General features: G+C 46.2%; 1 protein-coding gene across 4 annotated transcripts in view; it reads left to right on the top strand.

The window, feature by feature from the left end:
* Positions 1–16,455, top strand: part of MMS19 (MMS19 homolog, cytosolic iron-sulfur assembly component) — a 40,227-nt gene that overhangs the window by 22,152 nt on the left and 1,620 nt on the right. For 2 of the 4 annotated variants that reach the window (XM_054435433.2, XM_054435435.2), the window contains exons 9-26: positions 5,543–5,629; positions 6,206–6,280; positions 6,677–6,754; positions 7,293–7,431; positions 7,993–8,147; positions 8,818–8,896; positions 9,498–9,623; positions 9,816–9,897; positions 10,239–10,339; positions 10,443–10,592; positions 12,385–12,540; positions 13,705–13,804; positions 14,269–14,371; positions 14,494–14,562; positions 14,768–14,894; positions 15,384–15,484; positions 15,640–15,696; positions 16,167–16,353. In XM_054435433.2, the coding sequence (XP_054291408.1) occupies positions 5,543–5,629; positions 6,206–6,280; positions 6,677–6,754; positions 7,293–7,431; positions 7,993–8,147; positions 8,818–8,896; positions 9,498–9,623; positions 9,816–9,897; positions 10,239–10,339; positions 10,443–10,592; positions 12,385–12,540; positions 13,705–13,804; positions 14,269–14,371; positions 14,494–14,562; positions 14,768–14,894; positions 15,384–15,484; positions 15,640–15,696; positions 16,167–16,353 (1,972 nt within the window). Of the gene's footprint in view, positions 1–5,542; positions 5,630–6,205; positions 6,281–6,676; positions 6,755–7,292; positions 7,432–7,992; positions 8,148–8,817; positions 8,897–9,497; positions 9,624–9,815; positions 9,898–10,238; positions 10,340–10,442; positions 10,593–12,384; positions 12,541–13,704; positions 13,805–14,268; positions 14,372–14,493; positions 14,563–14,767; positions 14,895–15,383; positions 15,485–15,639; positions 15,697–16,166; positions 16,354–16,455 lie in introns of those variants that run through there. The other 2 variants (XM_054435434.2, XM_063670059.1) reach the window with 2 other exon arrangements.

Below are 16,455 nucleotides of genomic sequence, written 5' to 3'. Positions count from 1 at the left end.
ACTGTCCCTGCCCTTGAAGGCTGAAACATTTAAGTAACAATAGGAGATTAGGTAGGAAAATGAGTAGTACTATAGCTGTTCAGAGAAGACAAGAGTTCCGTGTGAGCTAGAGTAGGCAGGAACTGACTTCACAGTTAAGATATGATTTCAGCTGGTTTGTGAGGGATGCATAAGATATGATTCTGGAGTTGGACAGGGCATCTCAGGCTATAGAAACAAAGTGACAAAACAAAGAAGGCACAATTGTGCACAGTGTAGAGAAGGTATTTGCTCTGACCCTCTTGGGCCTTCCTCCCACTCTGCAGTTGAGTTCCCTTCTACTGCCAAATACTCAAGAGTTTCATCACCGTGTGGGTGTGTGTGCTACAAGCATTAGTGGTTTGAAAGAAATAAAAGGCATTCTATTGCAGCATGCCAAACAGCATATTGACTCTCACTGCCTTTATAATGACACCACCATCTTTGCTGTAGGAAATTTCTTACCAGCTTATTTCAGTTGACATTATGTTACTGGGGACCATCTCTCTCCTGAAATGAATCTTTTCATCTCTTTCATAATCACAATTCTTATTCTAACCCTATACCCTTGAAATCTTGACAGATCCTGGTTCAGCTACCACATTCTTCTGTTTTTACTTTGGGTTTTTTGTGTGTGGTTTTTTTTTTTGTTTTGGTTTGGTTTTTGCTTTTTTGAGATGGAGTCTCGCTCTGTCTCCCAGGCTGGAGTGCAGTGGTGCGATCTCAACTCACTGCAACCTCTGCCTCCTGGGTTCAAGCAATTCTCTGCCTCAGCCTCCCAAGTAGCTGGGATTACAGGCTCCCGCCACCATGCCCGGCTAATTTTTTTTGTATTTTTAGTAGAAATGGGGTTTCACCATCTTGACCAGGCTGGTCTTGAACCCCTGACTTCGTGATCCAACTGCCTTGGCCTCCCAAAGTGCTGGGATTACAGGCATGGGCCACCATGCCCAGCCTTTACTTTGTTTTATTTTGTGTTTTGTGTTGGTTTTGAAAAGGTAATTCATTCACATGATTATGATTCAAAGTCCGAAAGGGTGAGAAATCTCCCTACCATCTTTTTTTCTCCATAATCAACCAAGTTATCAGTTATGTTTGTATCTTTACAGAGCTTTTTCATCTATATGTAAGCAAATGCTTTACCACCACCCCCTAAAATCAGTGTGTGCACATGTGGGCACGTGCACACACACACACACTTCTCCTGTACTTTGCTTTTTTCACTGAACACTATGTCTTGGAGAGTGTTCCATGTCAGTATATAAGTTAGCTCTTTCATTCTTTATGGCTGCATAATATTCCTTTGGCCAGAAATAACGAATTAATTTCACTAGTCCTCTGTGGATTGTTGCTAATCTTTTGCTGTTATGAGCAGTGCTACAACTTTCACACATATGGATATAATGATAGAATAAATTCGTAAAAGAAATTGCTAGGTCAAAGAATATGTGCATTTATAATTTGGGGGAGAGGAACAGTATTTCATCCGTTTTTTTGAAAGGTTATACAATGAGCATGATTCAGCATTTAAAGGGTAGATAATTAAACTTCTTTCATACCCCTTTACTGCTACTGTCCATTTTCCCATTAGAAACAATCACTGTTCACAGCTGTTTATTTTCACAGAGACAATCTAGGCAAAATAAACTTATAGATAATATTAGGAAGGTTTCTCTCATTCAAGCAGATTTTTGTATGTTGTTCTGCACTGCAGTCTATCAGAAACAGAAAGCTCTTATCAAGATATTAATTAAAACAGAGGCACTTGGCTTTAGTGTAACTATTTGAGTTACAAATATTCTTTATTGTCTTACAAATCAGGGTTTTTATTGTTGTTGGTTCTGTTCTGTTTTGTTTTGTTTTTCAGACAGGGTCTCACTCTGTTGCCCAGGCTGGAGTGCAGTAACACAATCCTTGCTCACTGCAACCCCTGCCTCTGGGGTTCAAGTGATTGTTGTGCCTCAGCCACCTGAATAGCTGGGATTACAGTACGTGCCACCATGCCCGACTAATTTTTTTTTAATATTTTTTAGTAGAGATGGGGTTTTGCCATGTTGTCCAGGTTGGTCTCGAACTCCTCACCTCAACTGATCTACCTGCCTCGGCCTCCCAAAGTGCTGGGATTACACGTGTGAGCCACATATCCAGCCACAAATCAGTATTGTGTGCCATCATAGTGGATCTGATGAGTTTAAGGTTCAGTTTCTTCACTATGCTTATATGCTCACTCTAAGAAGACGTTGGCAAACTTTTTCTTTCCTTTTTTTTTTTTTTTTTTTGAGGCAGGCTGGAGTGTAGTGGCACCATCACAGCTCACTGCAGCCTCCACCACCCTGGACTCTGGTACTCTGGTGATCCTCCCACCCCTGCCTCCCGAGTAGCTGGAACCATAGGCACACGACACTACTCCCGACTAATTGTATTTTTCTGTAGAGACAGGATTTTGCCATGTTGCCCAGGCTGGTCTTGAATTCCTGGGCTCAAGCCATCCACCTGCCTCGACTTCCCAAAGTGTTGAGATTACAGGCATAAGCCACCATGCCTGGCCAACTTTTTCTATAAAAGGCCAGACAGTAGCTTTGTGGGTCATATGGTCTTCTCAACTCTGCTGTTACTGCACAAAAACAGCCTTAGACACAGGAACAGCTACAGTAGCTATATCCCAATAAAACTTTTGTTATCAACACTAAACTTTGAATTTCATATAATTTTCACTTGTCACAAAATATTCTTTTGGTTTGTTTCAAACATTAAAAATGTTAAAACCATTCTTAGCCAAACAATGTCAACAGGTTGATTTTTACTCCTAATGCAGAGTAGATATTGGATCTTCGTTCACCATCATCCTAGATTCCCTTATCCTTTTTCTTGGATCAGATCTCCTGTTTCCTAAGTTCACATATTCCTCATTTTGTGGTTTACCCCCTCAGTTTGGTGGTGTACTTCCTTTAGTATTTTCCTGAGAGAATGTATGAAGAAGTGAGAATTTTTAGATTTGTAAGCCTAAAATGTCTTCAGTCTTTTCTCTCATTTTTGACAGTACGGGCATGTAATTCAAGAATAGAAATTCTACGCTGGGCGCAGTGGCTCACACCTGTAATCCCAGCACTTTAGGAGGCCGAGGCAGGTGGATCACTCGAGGTCAGGAGTTCGAGACTAGCCTGACCAACATGGTGGAATCCCGTCTCTACTAGAAATACAAAAATTAGCTAGGCGTGGTAGCAGGCACCTGTAATCCCAGCTACTTGGGAGGCTGAGGCAGGAGAATTGCTTGAACCTGGGAGGTGGAGGTTACAGTGAGCTGAGATCACGCCGTTGCACTCCAGCCTAGGCAACAAGAGTGAAACTCCATCTCAAAAAAAATAAATAAATAAAGAGGGAATTCTAGCTGGATGCAGTTGCACATGTCTGCAGTCCCAGCTACTTGTGAGGCTGAGGCAGAACAATCACTTGAGGCCAGGAGTTTGAGGCTGTAGTGCACTATGATTGCACCTGAGAAAGAGGCCAGGTGCAGTAACTGACGCTTGTAATCCCAGTACTTTGGGAGGCTGAGGCAGGTGGATTGCTTGAGCTCAGGAGTTCAAGACCAGCCCGGGCACCATGGCAAAACCTTGTCTATAAGAAATACAAAAATTAACTGGGCGTGGTGGTCGAGCCTGTAGCCCCTGCTACTCGGGAGGTAGAGGTGGGAGGATGGCTTGGGCTGGGGAGGCAGAGGTTGCATTGAGCCAAGATCATGCCTCTGCACTCCAGCCTGGAAGACAGAGCCAGACTCAGTCACCAAAAAAAAAAAAAAAAAAGGAAATTATTTTCTCCTAAGATTTTGAAGGCATTGCTACATTTAAATCTAGTTATTGGCTGGGCGTGGTGGCTCATGCCTGTAATCTCAACACTTTGAAAGGCCAAGGCAGGCGGATCACCTGAGGTCAGGAGTTCGAGACCAGCCTGGCTAACATGGTGAAACCCCATTTCTACTAAAAATACAAAAAAATTAGCCGGGCGTGGTGGCATGCGCCTGTAATCCCAGCTACTCGGGAGACAGGCAGGAGAATCGCTTGAATCCTGGAGGCAGAGGCTGCAGTGAGCCAGGGTTGTGCCATTGCACTCCAGCTTGTGTAACGAGCAAAACTCCATCTCAAATAAATAAATAAGCCTAGTTATCTAGTTTTCATTTGCTGTGGAGAAGTTTGAATTTCTTCTGTTTCATAAACTTTTGTATTTACCATTTTTTTCTTCCTCTCTAGAAACTGATGTTTGGTTCACCCCAATATATTGAAACTTCACAGTGATGTGCCTTAGTATTGGTCTATTTCATGCACTGTGTTGGGTACTTAGTAGGCCCTGTCAATCTGGTAACTCGTGTCCATTAGTCCTGTAAATTTTTCTTGAATTCTTTAATTGATGATTTCTTCCCCTCTCTTTTCTCTGTTCATTTTGGAACTCTCATTAATCTTTTGTTGGACCTCTGATTTTCTGACCTTTTGTTTTCTATTTTGTACCTCTGTCTTTTTGTTACTTTATAAGAGAATTCCACAGTTTTGTCTTTTCTACCAAAGTCCAATCATGAAAACAGAAACAGGCCAGGTTCGCTGGCTTACGCCTGTAATCCCAGCACTTCGGGAGGCTGAGGCAGGTGGATCATTCGAGGTCAGGAGTTCCAGACCAGCCTGGCCAACATGATGAAACCCCATGTCTACAAAAAATATATAAAAATTAGCAGGGTATGTTGGCGCGCCTGTAACCCCAGCTGCTTGGGAGGCTGAGACATGAGAATCACTTGAACCTAGGAGGTGGAGGTTGCAGTGAGCCAGGATCAAGCCACTGCAATCCAGCATGGGTGACAGAGTGAGAATCTGTCTCAAAAAAAAAAAAAAAAAAATAGTAAATCCCTTCTTTTACTATGTTTTTGGTGGAGTTTGCAAAGAGGAAAAGGAAAACCTGATTTATGTTTTCAGTCTGTCGTCTTGGTACAGAAACCATCAAGGCTTTCTGTTTTCAGAATTACAGCTTTTTATAAGGGTGAAAAAAATGGAAATGTCCATCAACAAGGAATTATTTAGATAAACTGGTACAACCACAAAATGAAATCATAGCCACTAAAACTAATGCTATGAAAGAATAATACCATAAAAATGTTCTTAATGTGTTAAGTTAAAAAACTTAAAAACCACATGTACAAAATGATTTTTAAGTATATATATATTTTATATGGAAACAGTATATACTAGCACATAGTAACAATATATATCAGAGAAGAAAGGAATACACCAGAAAGTTAAGCATGCTTATTTCTGAGTGGTGAAATGATAGAAAATGTGTAATCAGATTTTAAAAAATGCCTAAAGACAAAAGTTCCCAAGGAATACCTAAGATCAAGCAAGTCTTCTTGCTGGGGCCTCATTATCTTACTATCTTCCCTGTTGGGTATGAGTATCACCCTGTTCTGCAGGGTTACCAGGTTCGAGCCTGTGTTCAAGGTGGTCTGAAATGTTACACAAACCCACAGCCCTTCTCCCTTTTCCAGCCACCTAATGATCCCCATGGTATCCAGAGAGAAGACCTCATCCTGAGTCTTCGTGCTGTGCTGGCTTCTACACCACGATTCGCTGAGGTGGGTCTAGCCAAGGTTAGGGTATATAGCCTCTGCCCATAGAAGGCTCTGAAGAAAGAGCAGTAAAAGCATGGAGAAAAAAAGATCTGGTATACATTTTAGGGCATGACACCCTGCAAGTGTCTTGTGTGGCAGGTATCTTCAGACCTTCGATGTAGAAAACTTTACCATCTCTTCATAATCCAGAGCTGGATTCAGTGGCACACACCTATAGTTCCAGCTACTCGGGAGGAGTCTGAGTGGAAAGGATCACTTAAACCCAGGAGTTCAAATCCAGCCTGGGCAACATAGGGAGACCTCGTCCCCGCTACACAAAAAAATAAAATAAATAAACCCAATCCCTATATGGTGCTGTCTTTTAAAATCCTGTAACTTTGTCATCTTGCCTGTTTTTGAGGTAGTGGGGCTCTGGTCACTGCTTGGCAGGAAGGTTAGCTTACAGTCATAGCTCCTGACTTGAGTACAGCTCCTTGATGTAGTACCTGCTTTTGGGAACTAATGGCAAGGACATGGTTGACCTTGATGTGACTGACACACCACCCATCTCAGGCTTAAGATCTTCCTTCTGTCCCACAGTTTCTGCTGCCCCTGTTGATTGAAAAAGTGGATTCTGAGGTTCTGAGCGCCAAGTTGGATTCTCTACAGACTCTGGTGAGTGATTTTTCTCCTTGCAGGACCCAGCTACCTTTTGACAAGTTGGGTACTAAAGGATATAGATTCTTGAATAGCCAGGGAACAGTTCATGGGCCTCAGAAGAGGATACCCAGGATTTGGGCCTTTGTGTCGACCTGAAGCCCCCAGCTGCATATTGTCATGTCCCATCCCATAGTAACTGAGGAAAGGCTGACTAGGACTCCCTCTTTAGGCTTCTATTTTATCAACCAGGGTTATCTCCTACTTCTCTGTTCCCTGAGTAGGACTGTTAAAAATCTTAACTGGTTTTTCTGCTGAGACCAGGGCTCCTTCAGGTGCCATTATGCTGAGGTACCTGCACATCCTAGGGTGTCTGAGTGTGTACATAACTGATAGCAGCGGTTTCCTTGGCAGAATGCTTGCTGTGCTGTGTATGGACAGAAGGAACTGAAGGACTTCCTCCCCAGCCTTTGGGCTTCTATCCGCAGAGAGGTGAGTGTCACTCAGATAAACTCACTACTGTTAACTCTCAATTGTCAGGCATGAGGGGAAATAATACATCCTGTCCTTTTCCCTCTGTCATCCCCAGGGCCAAGGTATAATGCCTGGTTATTCAGGAGGCAAGTAGGGGGACATAATTCTAGTTGAATGACAAGAGAGAGAGTCCCTATGTGACGGTCAGCTGCTTGGTAAGAGCAGCTGATCACCTTTGCACATTACCCACTTCTTGTCCTTCTGTGGCAAGGAGTGCAGGCCATGGTGCCTCTGGCACCATGGTAAGTAGAAAGGTGAGCAGAGCCACTGCTCAGAGTTGGCTTTCTGTTTCTCAAAGTATGTGTCTCTGTCCTGAGTGTGACTAAGGACTTGGTAAGAACACACCAATTGAGAAGACACTCAGTTGGGGTGTTAATTTCCATTTCTGTGTCCTAGAGGTTCTCACTCCCCTTTCCAACAAGGAAATAGGCAGTGGATGGTGGGGTCTCATCTGGTGCAGGCTCACCTCAGTAGCCATGGGATCCCTCCCTGACAGGTGTTCCAGACGGCAAGTGAGCGGGTGGAGGCAGAGGGCCTGGCGGCCCTCCACTCCCTGACTGCGTGTTTGTCTCGCTCTGTGCTGAGGGCTGATGCTGAGGACCTCCTTGACTCCTTCCTTAGCAACATTCTACAGGGTAATGGGGCCGTGGCAGCCAGGAAGGGGAGTGAGCACAATAGAAACGACATTCCTTGCCTGGGTGCGGTGGCTCACGCCTGTAATCCCTGCACTTTAAGAGGCCGAGGCGGGTGGATCACCTGAGGTCAGGAGTTAAAGACCAGCCTGGCCAACATGGTGAAACTTCGTCTCTACTAAAAATAGAAAAATTAGCCAGGCGTGGTGGTGGACACCTGTAATCCCAGCTACTCGGGAGGCTGAGACAGGAGAATCGCTTGAAAAGGCAGAGGTTGCAGTGAGCTGAGATTGCGCCACTGCACTCCAGCCTGGGCAACAAGAGCAAAACTTCATCTCTTAAAAAAAAAAACAAATGACATTCCTTAAGGGCCAGTGACCTTTATTGTTTAGCCCCAACATATTTGGTGATTTGGGGGCGACAGCCCTACTTTGAATTGAAAACAATTTGAGTGTTAACTGCTTGCAAACTGTCATGGGTCTCAGTCTCCAACCTCTTTGGACTGTAGGGGAGTCAGGCACCATTTGGCCTCCTCCCCAGCTCTGTGATGTGCTGCTTCTCTAGACTGCAGGCACCACCTGTGTGAACCGGACATGAAACTGGTGTGGCCTAGTGCCAAGCTGTTGCAGGCAGCTGCAGGTGCATCTGCCCGGGCCTGTGACTCTGTCACCAGCAATGTACTGCCTTTACTGCTGGAACAGTTCCACAAGCACAGTCAGGTAAGGGAGCAGAATCTTTGGGGGAAATGATGAGACCTGTGTGCTAGGTTCCCTTTCGCAGAGAGTGAGCTAAGTTTTAGCTTGGGCCAACATAGTAGACGTTGGGTTTTGCTCCCATTAGCTGCTGCTGCTGCTTCCCTTACTCACTTTTTCCCTGTCTCATGCATAAAAGGATCATTCTCCCAAGACAGGAGGATTGCTTGAAGCCAGGAGTTCAAGATCAGCCTGGGCAACAAAGTGAGATCCCGTCTCTAAAAAAAAAAAAAAATTTTTTTTAATTAGCCAAGCAGGACATGCTGGTTCATGCCTGTAATCCCAGCACTTTAGGAGACCAAGGCAGGAGAATCACTTGAGGCTAGGATTTAAAGACCAGCTTGGGCAACAAGGCAAGACCACATCTCTACAAAAAAAAAAAAAATTTTATTAGCTGGATAAGGTGGCACGCATCTGTAGTCCCAACTACTCAAGAGGTTGAGGCGAGAGAATCACTTGAACCTAGGAGGTCGGGGCTGCAGTGAGCTATAATCATGCTACTGTATTCCAGCCTGGCTGTGGCATAGCAAAACCCCCATCTCTTGGAAGAAAGAAAGGATGTTCCCTACATCCAGAGTAGCAGGATTGAAATCCTTTAAAATATTCTTTGACTCCAGTACCCCTTGAAACATTACAGAGCAGCCAGCGGCGGACAATCCTTGAAATGCTCCTGGGTTTCTTGAAGCTGCAGCAGAAATGGAGCTATGAAGACAAAGGTGAGGTTGCCTTCCATTGCAGTGCTCTGGGGACTGTTGAACACTTCAGCCTATAAAGGATAGCAGGACAAAGAGTGCTGTGGAAAAGTAGTCTAGAACAGTGGTCCTGTTCTGAGGTTGTAGCACAAGAGAACACTTAACAGATGAGATGGATGAGATCTGTTTATTTTTCTCAGTGTGCTTCCTGGATACCCAATGGATTAAGCTCTTTAAATCTGCCCCAGGAGGCGGGGCATGGTGGCTCACACCTATAATCCCAGCACTTCGGTAGGCTAAGGCCGGCGGGAAACTTGAGGTCAGGAGTTCTAGACCAGCCTGGCCAATATGGTGAAACCCTGTCTCTACTAAAAATACAAAAATTAGCCAGGCCTGTTGGCACATGCCTGTAATTCCAGCTACTCGGGAGGCTGAGGCAGGAGAACAGCTTGAACCTGGGAGGCAGAGGCTGCAGTGAGCCGAGACTGCACCACTGCACTCCAGCCTGGGCAACAGAGACCTTGTCTCAAAAAAAAATCTACCCCAGGTTGGCTGTGTATCACAGCTTAGTCAGGGATATGGAATGCAGTGTCTTCCTTCTAATCTGGCCTCTGTCTCTCCCTAGATCAAAGGCCTCTGAATGGCTTCAAGGACCAGCTGTGCTCACTGGTATTCATGGCTCTAACAGACCCCAGCACCCAGCTTCAGCTTGTTGGCATCCGTACACTCACAGTCTTGGGTGCCCAGCCAGGTACATCTTAAGGGAAAGAGAGAAGAGGAAAATATTGGTCCTTTTCTTGTAAGGCTGCCTTGGTGAAAAGCAGCCTTACTATCCTCTTCTTACTGCAACTCTGGATGATTTGGGATTCCTAATAAGAGCTTGGAAGGGTTGTGATGGCTGCAGGGGAAGAAAGATGAGATTCATGTTCCCTTCTAACTACAGATCTCCTATCTTCTGAGGACTTGGAGCTGGCAGTGGGTCACCTGTACAGACTGAGCTTCCTGAAGGAGGATTCCCAGAGTTGGTGAGAATTTAAAGCAGTGAGATATACAGCAAGCTGTTCCCTGCCTCTGTATTGGCAGCAACAGATCAAGCTAGGACCAGGGCTCTGTGCTTCTGACCCTTGGCTCTCCTTAGGGGAGGTGAGCTCTGTGTTAGACTGGCTGCTAACCAGTTGGAGAGATGTAGAACTGCTCTCTTCTTAGGCTGTAAGAAGCCATGTCCAGCTCAGTGGTGTAGGTACTTGAGTTCTGCTCTTTAGCAAGGTGTTGGGAGCTCACATTCCTGAATCTGCCTAATATCAGACGTAGGCAAGAGAGCTGTGAGCCCAGGCTCAGCCAATGCTTATCTGCTCTGCGCCTCCAGCAGGATGGCAGCACTGGAAGCATCAGGAACCCTGGCTGCTCTCTACCCTGTGGCCTTCAGCAGCCACCTCGTACCCAAGCTCGCTGAGGAGCTGCGTGTAGGTATGTGTCTCTAATCCTCTGTGGCCCATCCCTTCCCAGCAAGGCTTTGGACCTTCGTGCTTGCTATCACACAGTGAACCTTCATCTCATGGGTTGCTTTCAGGGGAGTCAAATTTGACTAAAGGAGATGAGCCCACCCAGTGCTCCCGGCATCTGTGCTGTCTGCAAGCCTTGTCAGCTGTATCAACACATCCCAGCATCGTCAAGGAGACACTGCCTCTGCTGCTGCAGCATCTCTGGCAGGTGAACAGAGGTAACTACTAGGAATAACCACCAACAGACTGGGCTGAATGGGAAGCTGTAGTCTCTAAGGCAGTGGTTCTAGCTGTAGCTATACATAAGAGTTAACAGAATCAGCTCTTTTAAAAGAAAAAAAAAATACTGATGCCTGCCTCCAACTGAATCAGTCTCTGAGGAGGGATGGGACTTGGGCAACAGTACTATTAAGAGTACCCGGCCAGGGCCGCTGCTCATGCCTGTAATCTCAGCACTTTGGGAGGCCGAGGCCAGCAGATCACTTGAGGTCACGAATTTGAGAGCAACTTAGCCAACATGGAGAAACCCCGTCTCTACTAAAAATACAAAAAATTAGCTGGGCATGGTGGCATGCGCCTGTAATCCAAGCTACTGGGGAGGCTGAGGCAGGAGAATCTCTTGAACCCACAAGGCGGAGGTTGCAGTGAGCTGAGATTGCACCACTGCACTCCAGCCTGGCCAGCCTGGGCGACAGAGTGAAACTCAAAAGAAAAAAACGGTTGGGCGCAGTGGCTCATGCCTATAATCCCAGCACTTTGGGAGGCTAAGGCGGGTGGATCACAAGGTCAGGAGTTCGAGACCAGCCTGGCCAACATGGTGCAATCCCGTCTCTACTAAAAATTATCTGGGCATGGTGGCAGGCGCCTGTAATCCCAGCTACTCGGGAGGCTGAGGCAGGATAATCGTTTGAACCCGGGAGGCGGAGGTTGCAGTGAGCCAAGATCGTGCCGTTGCACTCAAGCCTGGGCAAACAGGGTGAGACTCCATCTCAAAAAAAAAAAAAAAAAAAAAGTGCCGGGCTGGGTGTGGTGGCTCACGCCTGTAATCCCAGCACTTTGGGAGGCCAAGGCTGATGGATCACTTGAGCTCAAGAGTTTGAGACCTGACCAGCCGGTGCAACACGGCGAAACCACATCTCTACAAAAAATACAAAAATTAGCCAGGAGCAGTGGCATGCACCTGTAGTCCCAGCTACTTGGGAGGCTAAGGCAGGAGAAAGGCAGGAGAATCACTTTGAGCCCGGGAGGCAGAGGTTGGAGCAAGCCAAGATCACTCCGTTGCACTCCAGCCTGACCTGGGCAACAGGAGTGAAGCCCTGTCTCCAAAAAAAAGTACCTAGGTAATTTTCATGTGGGATCAGAATTGAGAGGCATCACCCTAAGGCCGTGGTGCTCAAAAGATGGTCTGTTAACCAGCAGCATGGGCGTTATCTGGGAGCTTGTTAGAAGTGCAGAATCTCAGGCCCTCACTGATCAGAATCTGCATTTTGACAGTGTACCCTGGTAACTCGTAGACCGTTGAGTTTGAGAAGCACTGCTCCAATGCAAAAGTGACAGCAGCCTGCCCTGTGGGTACGTTCAGGCCTACTATGGTTGATCCAGCAGCTGTTACATAGTAGAATGAATAACTAGACTTGGATTATAACTTGGGCTTGATTCCTGACTTTGCACTTCCTGTGACCCTGGAAAAGCCACTGATCATTTATTTCATTGTGCCTCCATGTCCTTCTCTATAGAGTGAGGGAAATGATACTTCTAAGGTTGTTATGAAAAATAAAGAGAGAATATATACAAGTGCTTCTGCTGCAGAGCCTGGGACAGAGCAAGTCTCAACTATGAAGTCTGAATAGATCAGAAAGAACAGCCAGGAGAATAAAGTGACTCAGCTTTTTAATAAGGCACTCTTGGTCTCTTCAGTCACTCATCTTTATTCCTCTCATCTGCTGTGTATTGGAAACACCTGAAAGTGCTTTTAAGCAAACCTTACAGAGAACACTTTCTCATCAACAGGGAATATGGTTGCACAATCCAGTGACGTTATTGCTGTCTGTCAGAGCCTCAAACAGATGGCAGAAAAATGTCAGCAGGACCCTGAGAGCTGCTGGTATTTCCACCAGACAGCTATACCTTGCCTGCTTGCCTTGGCTGTGCAGGCCTCTATGCCAGGTAACTTTCCACCTCTCCTTCCTGGCTTTTGGGAACTCTGCCCTCTGCTGGTGTTGAACAGCACCACCCTCTGGGTATTGGTGGTACTGTGTTTTGTACCATCAGGTTTATTTTGAATCCTTTGTCCTCAGAGTGAGATTTCACTTCATAGCAAAGGGTGCCACCCTAACCAATGGCAGGAACCAAAATCCACTAGTGTTAGCAACATTCAAAAGAATGCACACCTTTTCCCCTTGAAGTGCTATGTGATTACTTTACTTAGAATTGGACTCTGGAGTCAAGCCCACCTGGTTGGGTTTTATCCTCAACTCTACCACTTGCTAACTTAGGTGAAGATATTCAGCCTTTCCAAGCTTCAATTTCCTCACTTGTAAGATAAAGAGTACCGTCTAAGCTGGCGCCATGGTTCACACCTGTAATCCCAGCACTTCAGGAGGCCAAGATGGGAGGATCACTTGAGTCCAAGAGTTTGAGACCAGCCTGGGCAACACAAGGGACCCTGTTTCTACAAATAGTCAGACATAGTGGTGCACACCTATAGTCCCAGCTGCTCAAGAGGCTGAGGTGGGAGGATCACCTGAGCCCAGGAGTTCAAGGCTGCAGTGAGGCAAGATTGTGCCTCTGCACTCGAGCCTGGGTGACAGAGCGAGATCCTGTTCGTGTCTCAAAAAAAAAAAAAAATTACTGTTTCACAGGGTAGTTGGTAAGGATTAAATAAGATAGTGTATAGTACCTGCCACACAGGAAGTACTCAGTGTATGATAGTTGCTATAAATAATAAGGACCCATGAAGATAAATCCATGTTTTTAATTTTTTCAGAGACCAACATTACTATTTTTTTTTTCCTTGCATCTCCATGGACACCAGGGACAACATTTCTATTTCTTATGTTAAGAATGTTCATCTTAGCTATCCCTCTTTCCCACTGTTGGCCTAGTCTAAGAACTGTGCAGAGTTCTCAAGAGCGCTCTGTGGCCCCAGGTCAGACCCTCCTGTTTCTGGTGCCCTGCTAATTCTCAGGACTACAGCACTACCAGAGGCCAGATTAAGAACTGCTGTCGTGGCTAGAGTCAAGCCCCCGAGTCAGTGGTACTGACAGAACCCAATCATTCATTTCTTGAACCCGTCATGGTCTTGTGATTGTGTGCGTGTGTGTTTTGCAGAGAAGGAGCCCTCAGTTCTGAGAAAAGTACTGTTGGAGGATGAGGTGTTGGCTGCCATGGTGTCTGTCATTGGCACTGCTACGACCCACCTGAGCCCTGAGTAAGTATAATCATGGATGTGGCTTGAACCCAGGGAGAAGGATAGCATTCTTGGGAAGAAGCAACAGGTAGCTGCCTTGTCAGCTGTCCTTTTACCTATATGTAAATGTGGTGCAGTTAATTGTCTTGTAAGTTTTGTTGACAAAACAAAAGGAAGGGGCTCTTAGCACCATGGACTATGAGGGTGGGAAGCCATGGGCCAGTGGTTCTTAGCCACAGATGTGCTTAAGAATTACCTGTAGAGCATTTTAAAATATACCTTGACTTCCCAGATGGGAACCTGAATGGAAATGATTACTGGCACATATGTGCCAAATTAATATTTGTTCAATGCATGAATGATCAGGGCATGTCCCATTGACATGGTGATCCTAATTCAAACCCCAGGTTGAAAAGCACGTCTGTGGAGGAGAGGGCTGCTTTAGAATCCTAGCTCCTTGGTCATACCTAGTACTCTGCCCCCAGGTTAGCTGCCCAGAGTGTCACACACATTGTGCCCCTCTTCTTGGATGGCAATGTCTCTTTTCTGCCTGAAAACAGCTTCCCGAGCAGATTCCAGCCATTCCAGGTAACAGTCTTAGAACTTACATCCTTCAAGCTGGTTTTTTTTTTTAGGGCTAATCTGGAATGGGTAGAGGGGCAGACAAGCTTATTGCTGGCAGGCTTGATCGGGCTCTCCTTCCTTTATAGGATGGCTCCTCAGGGCAGAGGCGGCTGATTGCACTGCTTATGGCCTTTGTCTGCTCCCTGCCTCGAAATGTAAGTGAGCACATTTGGGAAGTACCATTATTTAACCTTGACAAGGTGACTCTGGGCTGAAATTTGCCACAGGCTAAGCTGATCTTTTACTTCCCCCACCAGAGAAGTTAGTTCTCATCCGTCCCGGTCCCTGCTGCCACTGTGTACTGGGTCTCTTGGAGTTCAAGTGTTCTCTGGGTCCATTACATGGCCAGGTTTTCTGTAGGTGGAAATCCCTCAGCTGAACCAACTCATGCGGGAGCTTTTGGAACTGAGCTGCTGCCACAGCTGCCCCTTTTCTTCCACCGCTGCTGCCAAGTGCTTTGCAGGACTCCTCAACAAGCACCCTGCAGGTACTGAGATCAGACTATGTAAGGAGCCTCCCAGAATCAACTACCCATGAAATCTTATAGCTCAGTACTCATTCTCTTTTTAAAAGGAGCTTGCTAATAACATTAATAGGGCTTCAACTGCTCAAGCACTGTCCTGGGACTGCCCATGGGAAAAGCGTCAAGACCACAGTTGGGCAGAGCTTTATAGTACCTAAGAAGAAAAGGGAGCACAAAGAGTCTAGTTCTGCCGTCCTACTCCCTACAGTGGGGCTAGTGTGGATCATTCTTTATTGGAAGTAGATGACCCTCTCTTTTCAAATGGCAGCACCTCTGTATTATGAGAATACCAGGCTCTTATGCAGGTGTCCAATCATTTTGTCCACAGGCAAAAATGATATTTTCCCTTTCTAACAGCTTCTCAGGGAGCTCTGCACTTAAGTGATTTGCATCCTTCATTGTTAAAGGGAAAATGTGTAGCCTTTCTGTCAGCATTTTCTCTCTCCTTTTTAGGGCAGCAGCTGGATGAATTCCTACAGCTGGCTGTGGACAAAGTGGAGGCTGGCCTGGGCTCTGGGCCCTGTCGTAGTCAGGCCTTCACTCTTCTTCTCTGGGTAAGGAGTTGGAGTGGAGTCTGGTTAGCCAGAGAGGCAGTTATGCCTGGTTAAATAAAATGTCCCTGTTTGACCCTAAACCATAAACATCTATGTCTCAGGGTTCTCGGGTTTGAGTGTCATTCCCCAATTGCTCTCTCTGTCTCCAATTACAGGTAACAAAGGCCCTAGTGCTCAGATACCATCCTCTCAGCTCCTGCCTTACAGCCCGGGTACGTCCTTTCTGGAGACAGAACCCAGGACCTAAACAAACTTTCTTGTTGCTCCTGTTCCTCCCAAGGACTTCCATCTTCCTCTGTGTGTTTTTTGTTTTGTTTTGGTTTTTTTTTTTTTTTTTTTTTTTTGGAGACAGGGTCTCACTCTCGCCCGGGCTGGAGTACAGTGGTACAATCACAGCTCACTCCAGCCTCAACCTCCGTAGGCTCAAGTGATCCTCCCACTTCAGCCTCGCAAGTAGCTGGGACTACAGGGGCACCCTACCACACCCAGCTAATTTTTGTATTTTTTGTAAGAACTGGGTTTGGCCATGTTGCCCAGACTCCTAGACTCAAGCAGTCCACCTGCCTTGGCCTCCCAAAGTGCTAGGATTACAGGCATGAGCCACCACACCCGGCCCCATCCTCATCTTTGGCACTTAAGATCCTTCTTCCCTGATGTACCTCAAAGGCTCTTTTTTCTCCAGCTCATGGGCCTACTGATTGACCCAGAATTAGGTCCAGCAGCAGCTGATGGCTTCTCTCTGCTCATGTCTGACTGCACTGATGTGTTGACTCGTGCTGGCCATGCTGAAGTGCGGATCATGTTCCGCCAGCGGTTCTTCACAGATAATGTGCCTGCTTTGGTCCAAGGCTTCCATGCTGCTCCCCAAGGTGAGGAGTCTGAAAGAAAGTCCCCACATATACACACCTCTCCTTTGCTTGGCCACATTCCCTAAGATAATTTAGGGCCCACTTGCTGCTTTAGAGCTATAT

This window comes from Pongo pygmaeus, chromosome 8 (genome assembly GCF_028885625.2).
Source record: "Pongo pygmaeus isolate AG05252 chromosome 8, NHGRI_mPonPyg2-v2.0_pri, whole genome shotgun sequence".
In the NCBI taxonomy this organism is placed as follows: Eukaryota; Metazoa; Chordata; class Mammalia; order Primates; family Hominidae; genus Pongo; species Pongo pygmaeus.
The sequence above is the reverse complement of the archived record's forward strand: the minus strand, read 5'-3'. Positions and strand labels throughout refer to the sequence as shown.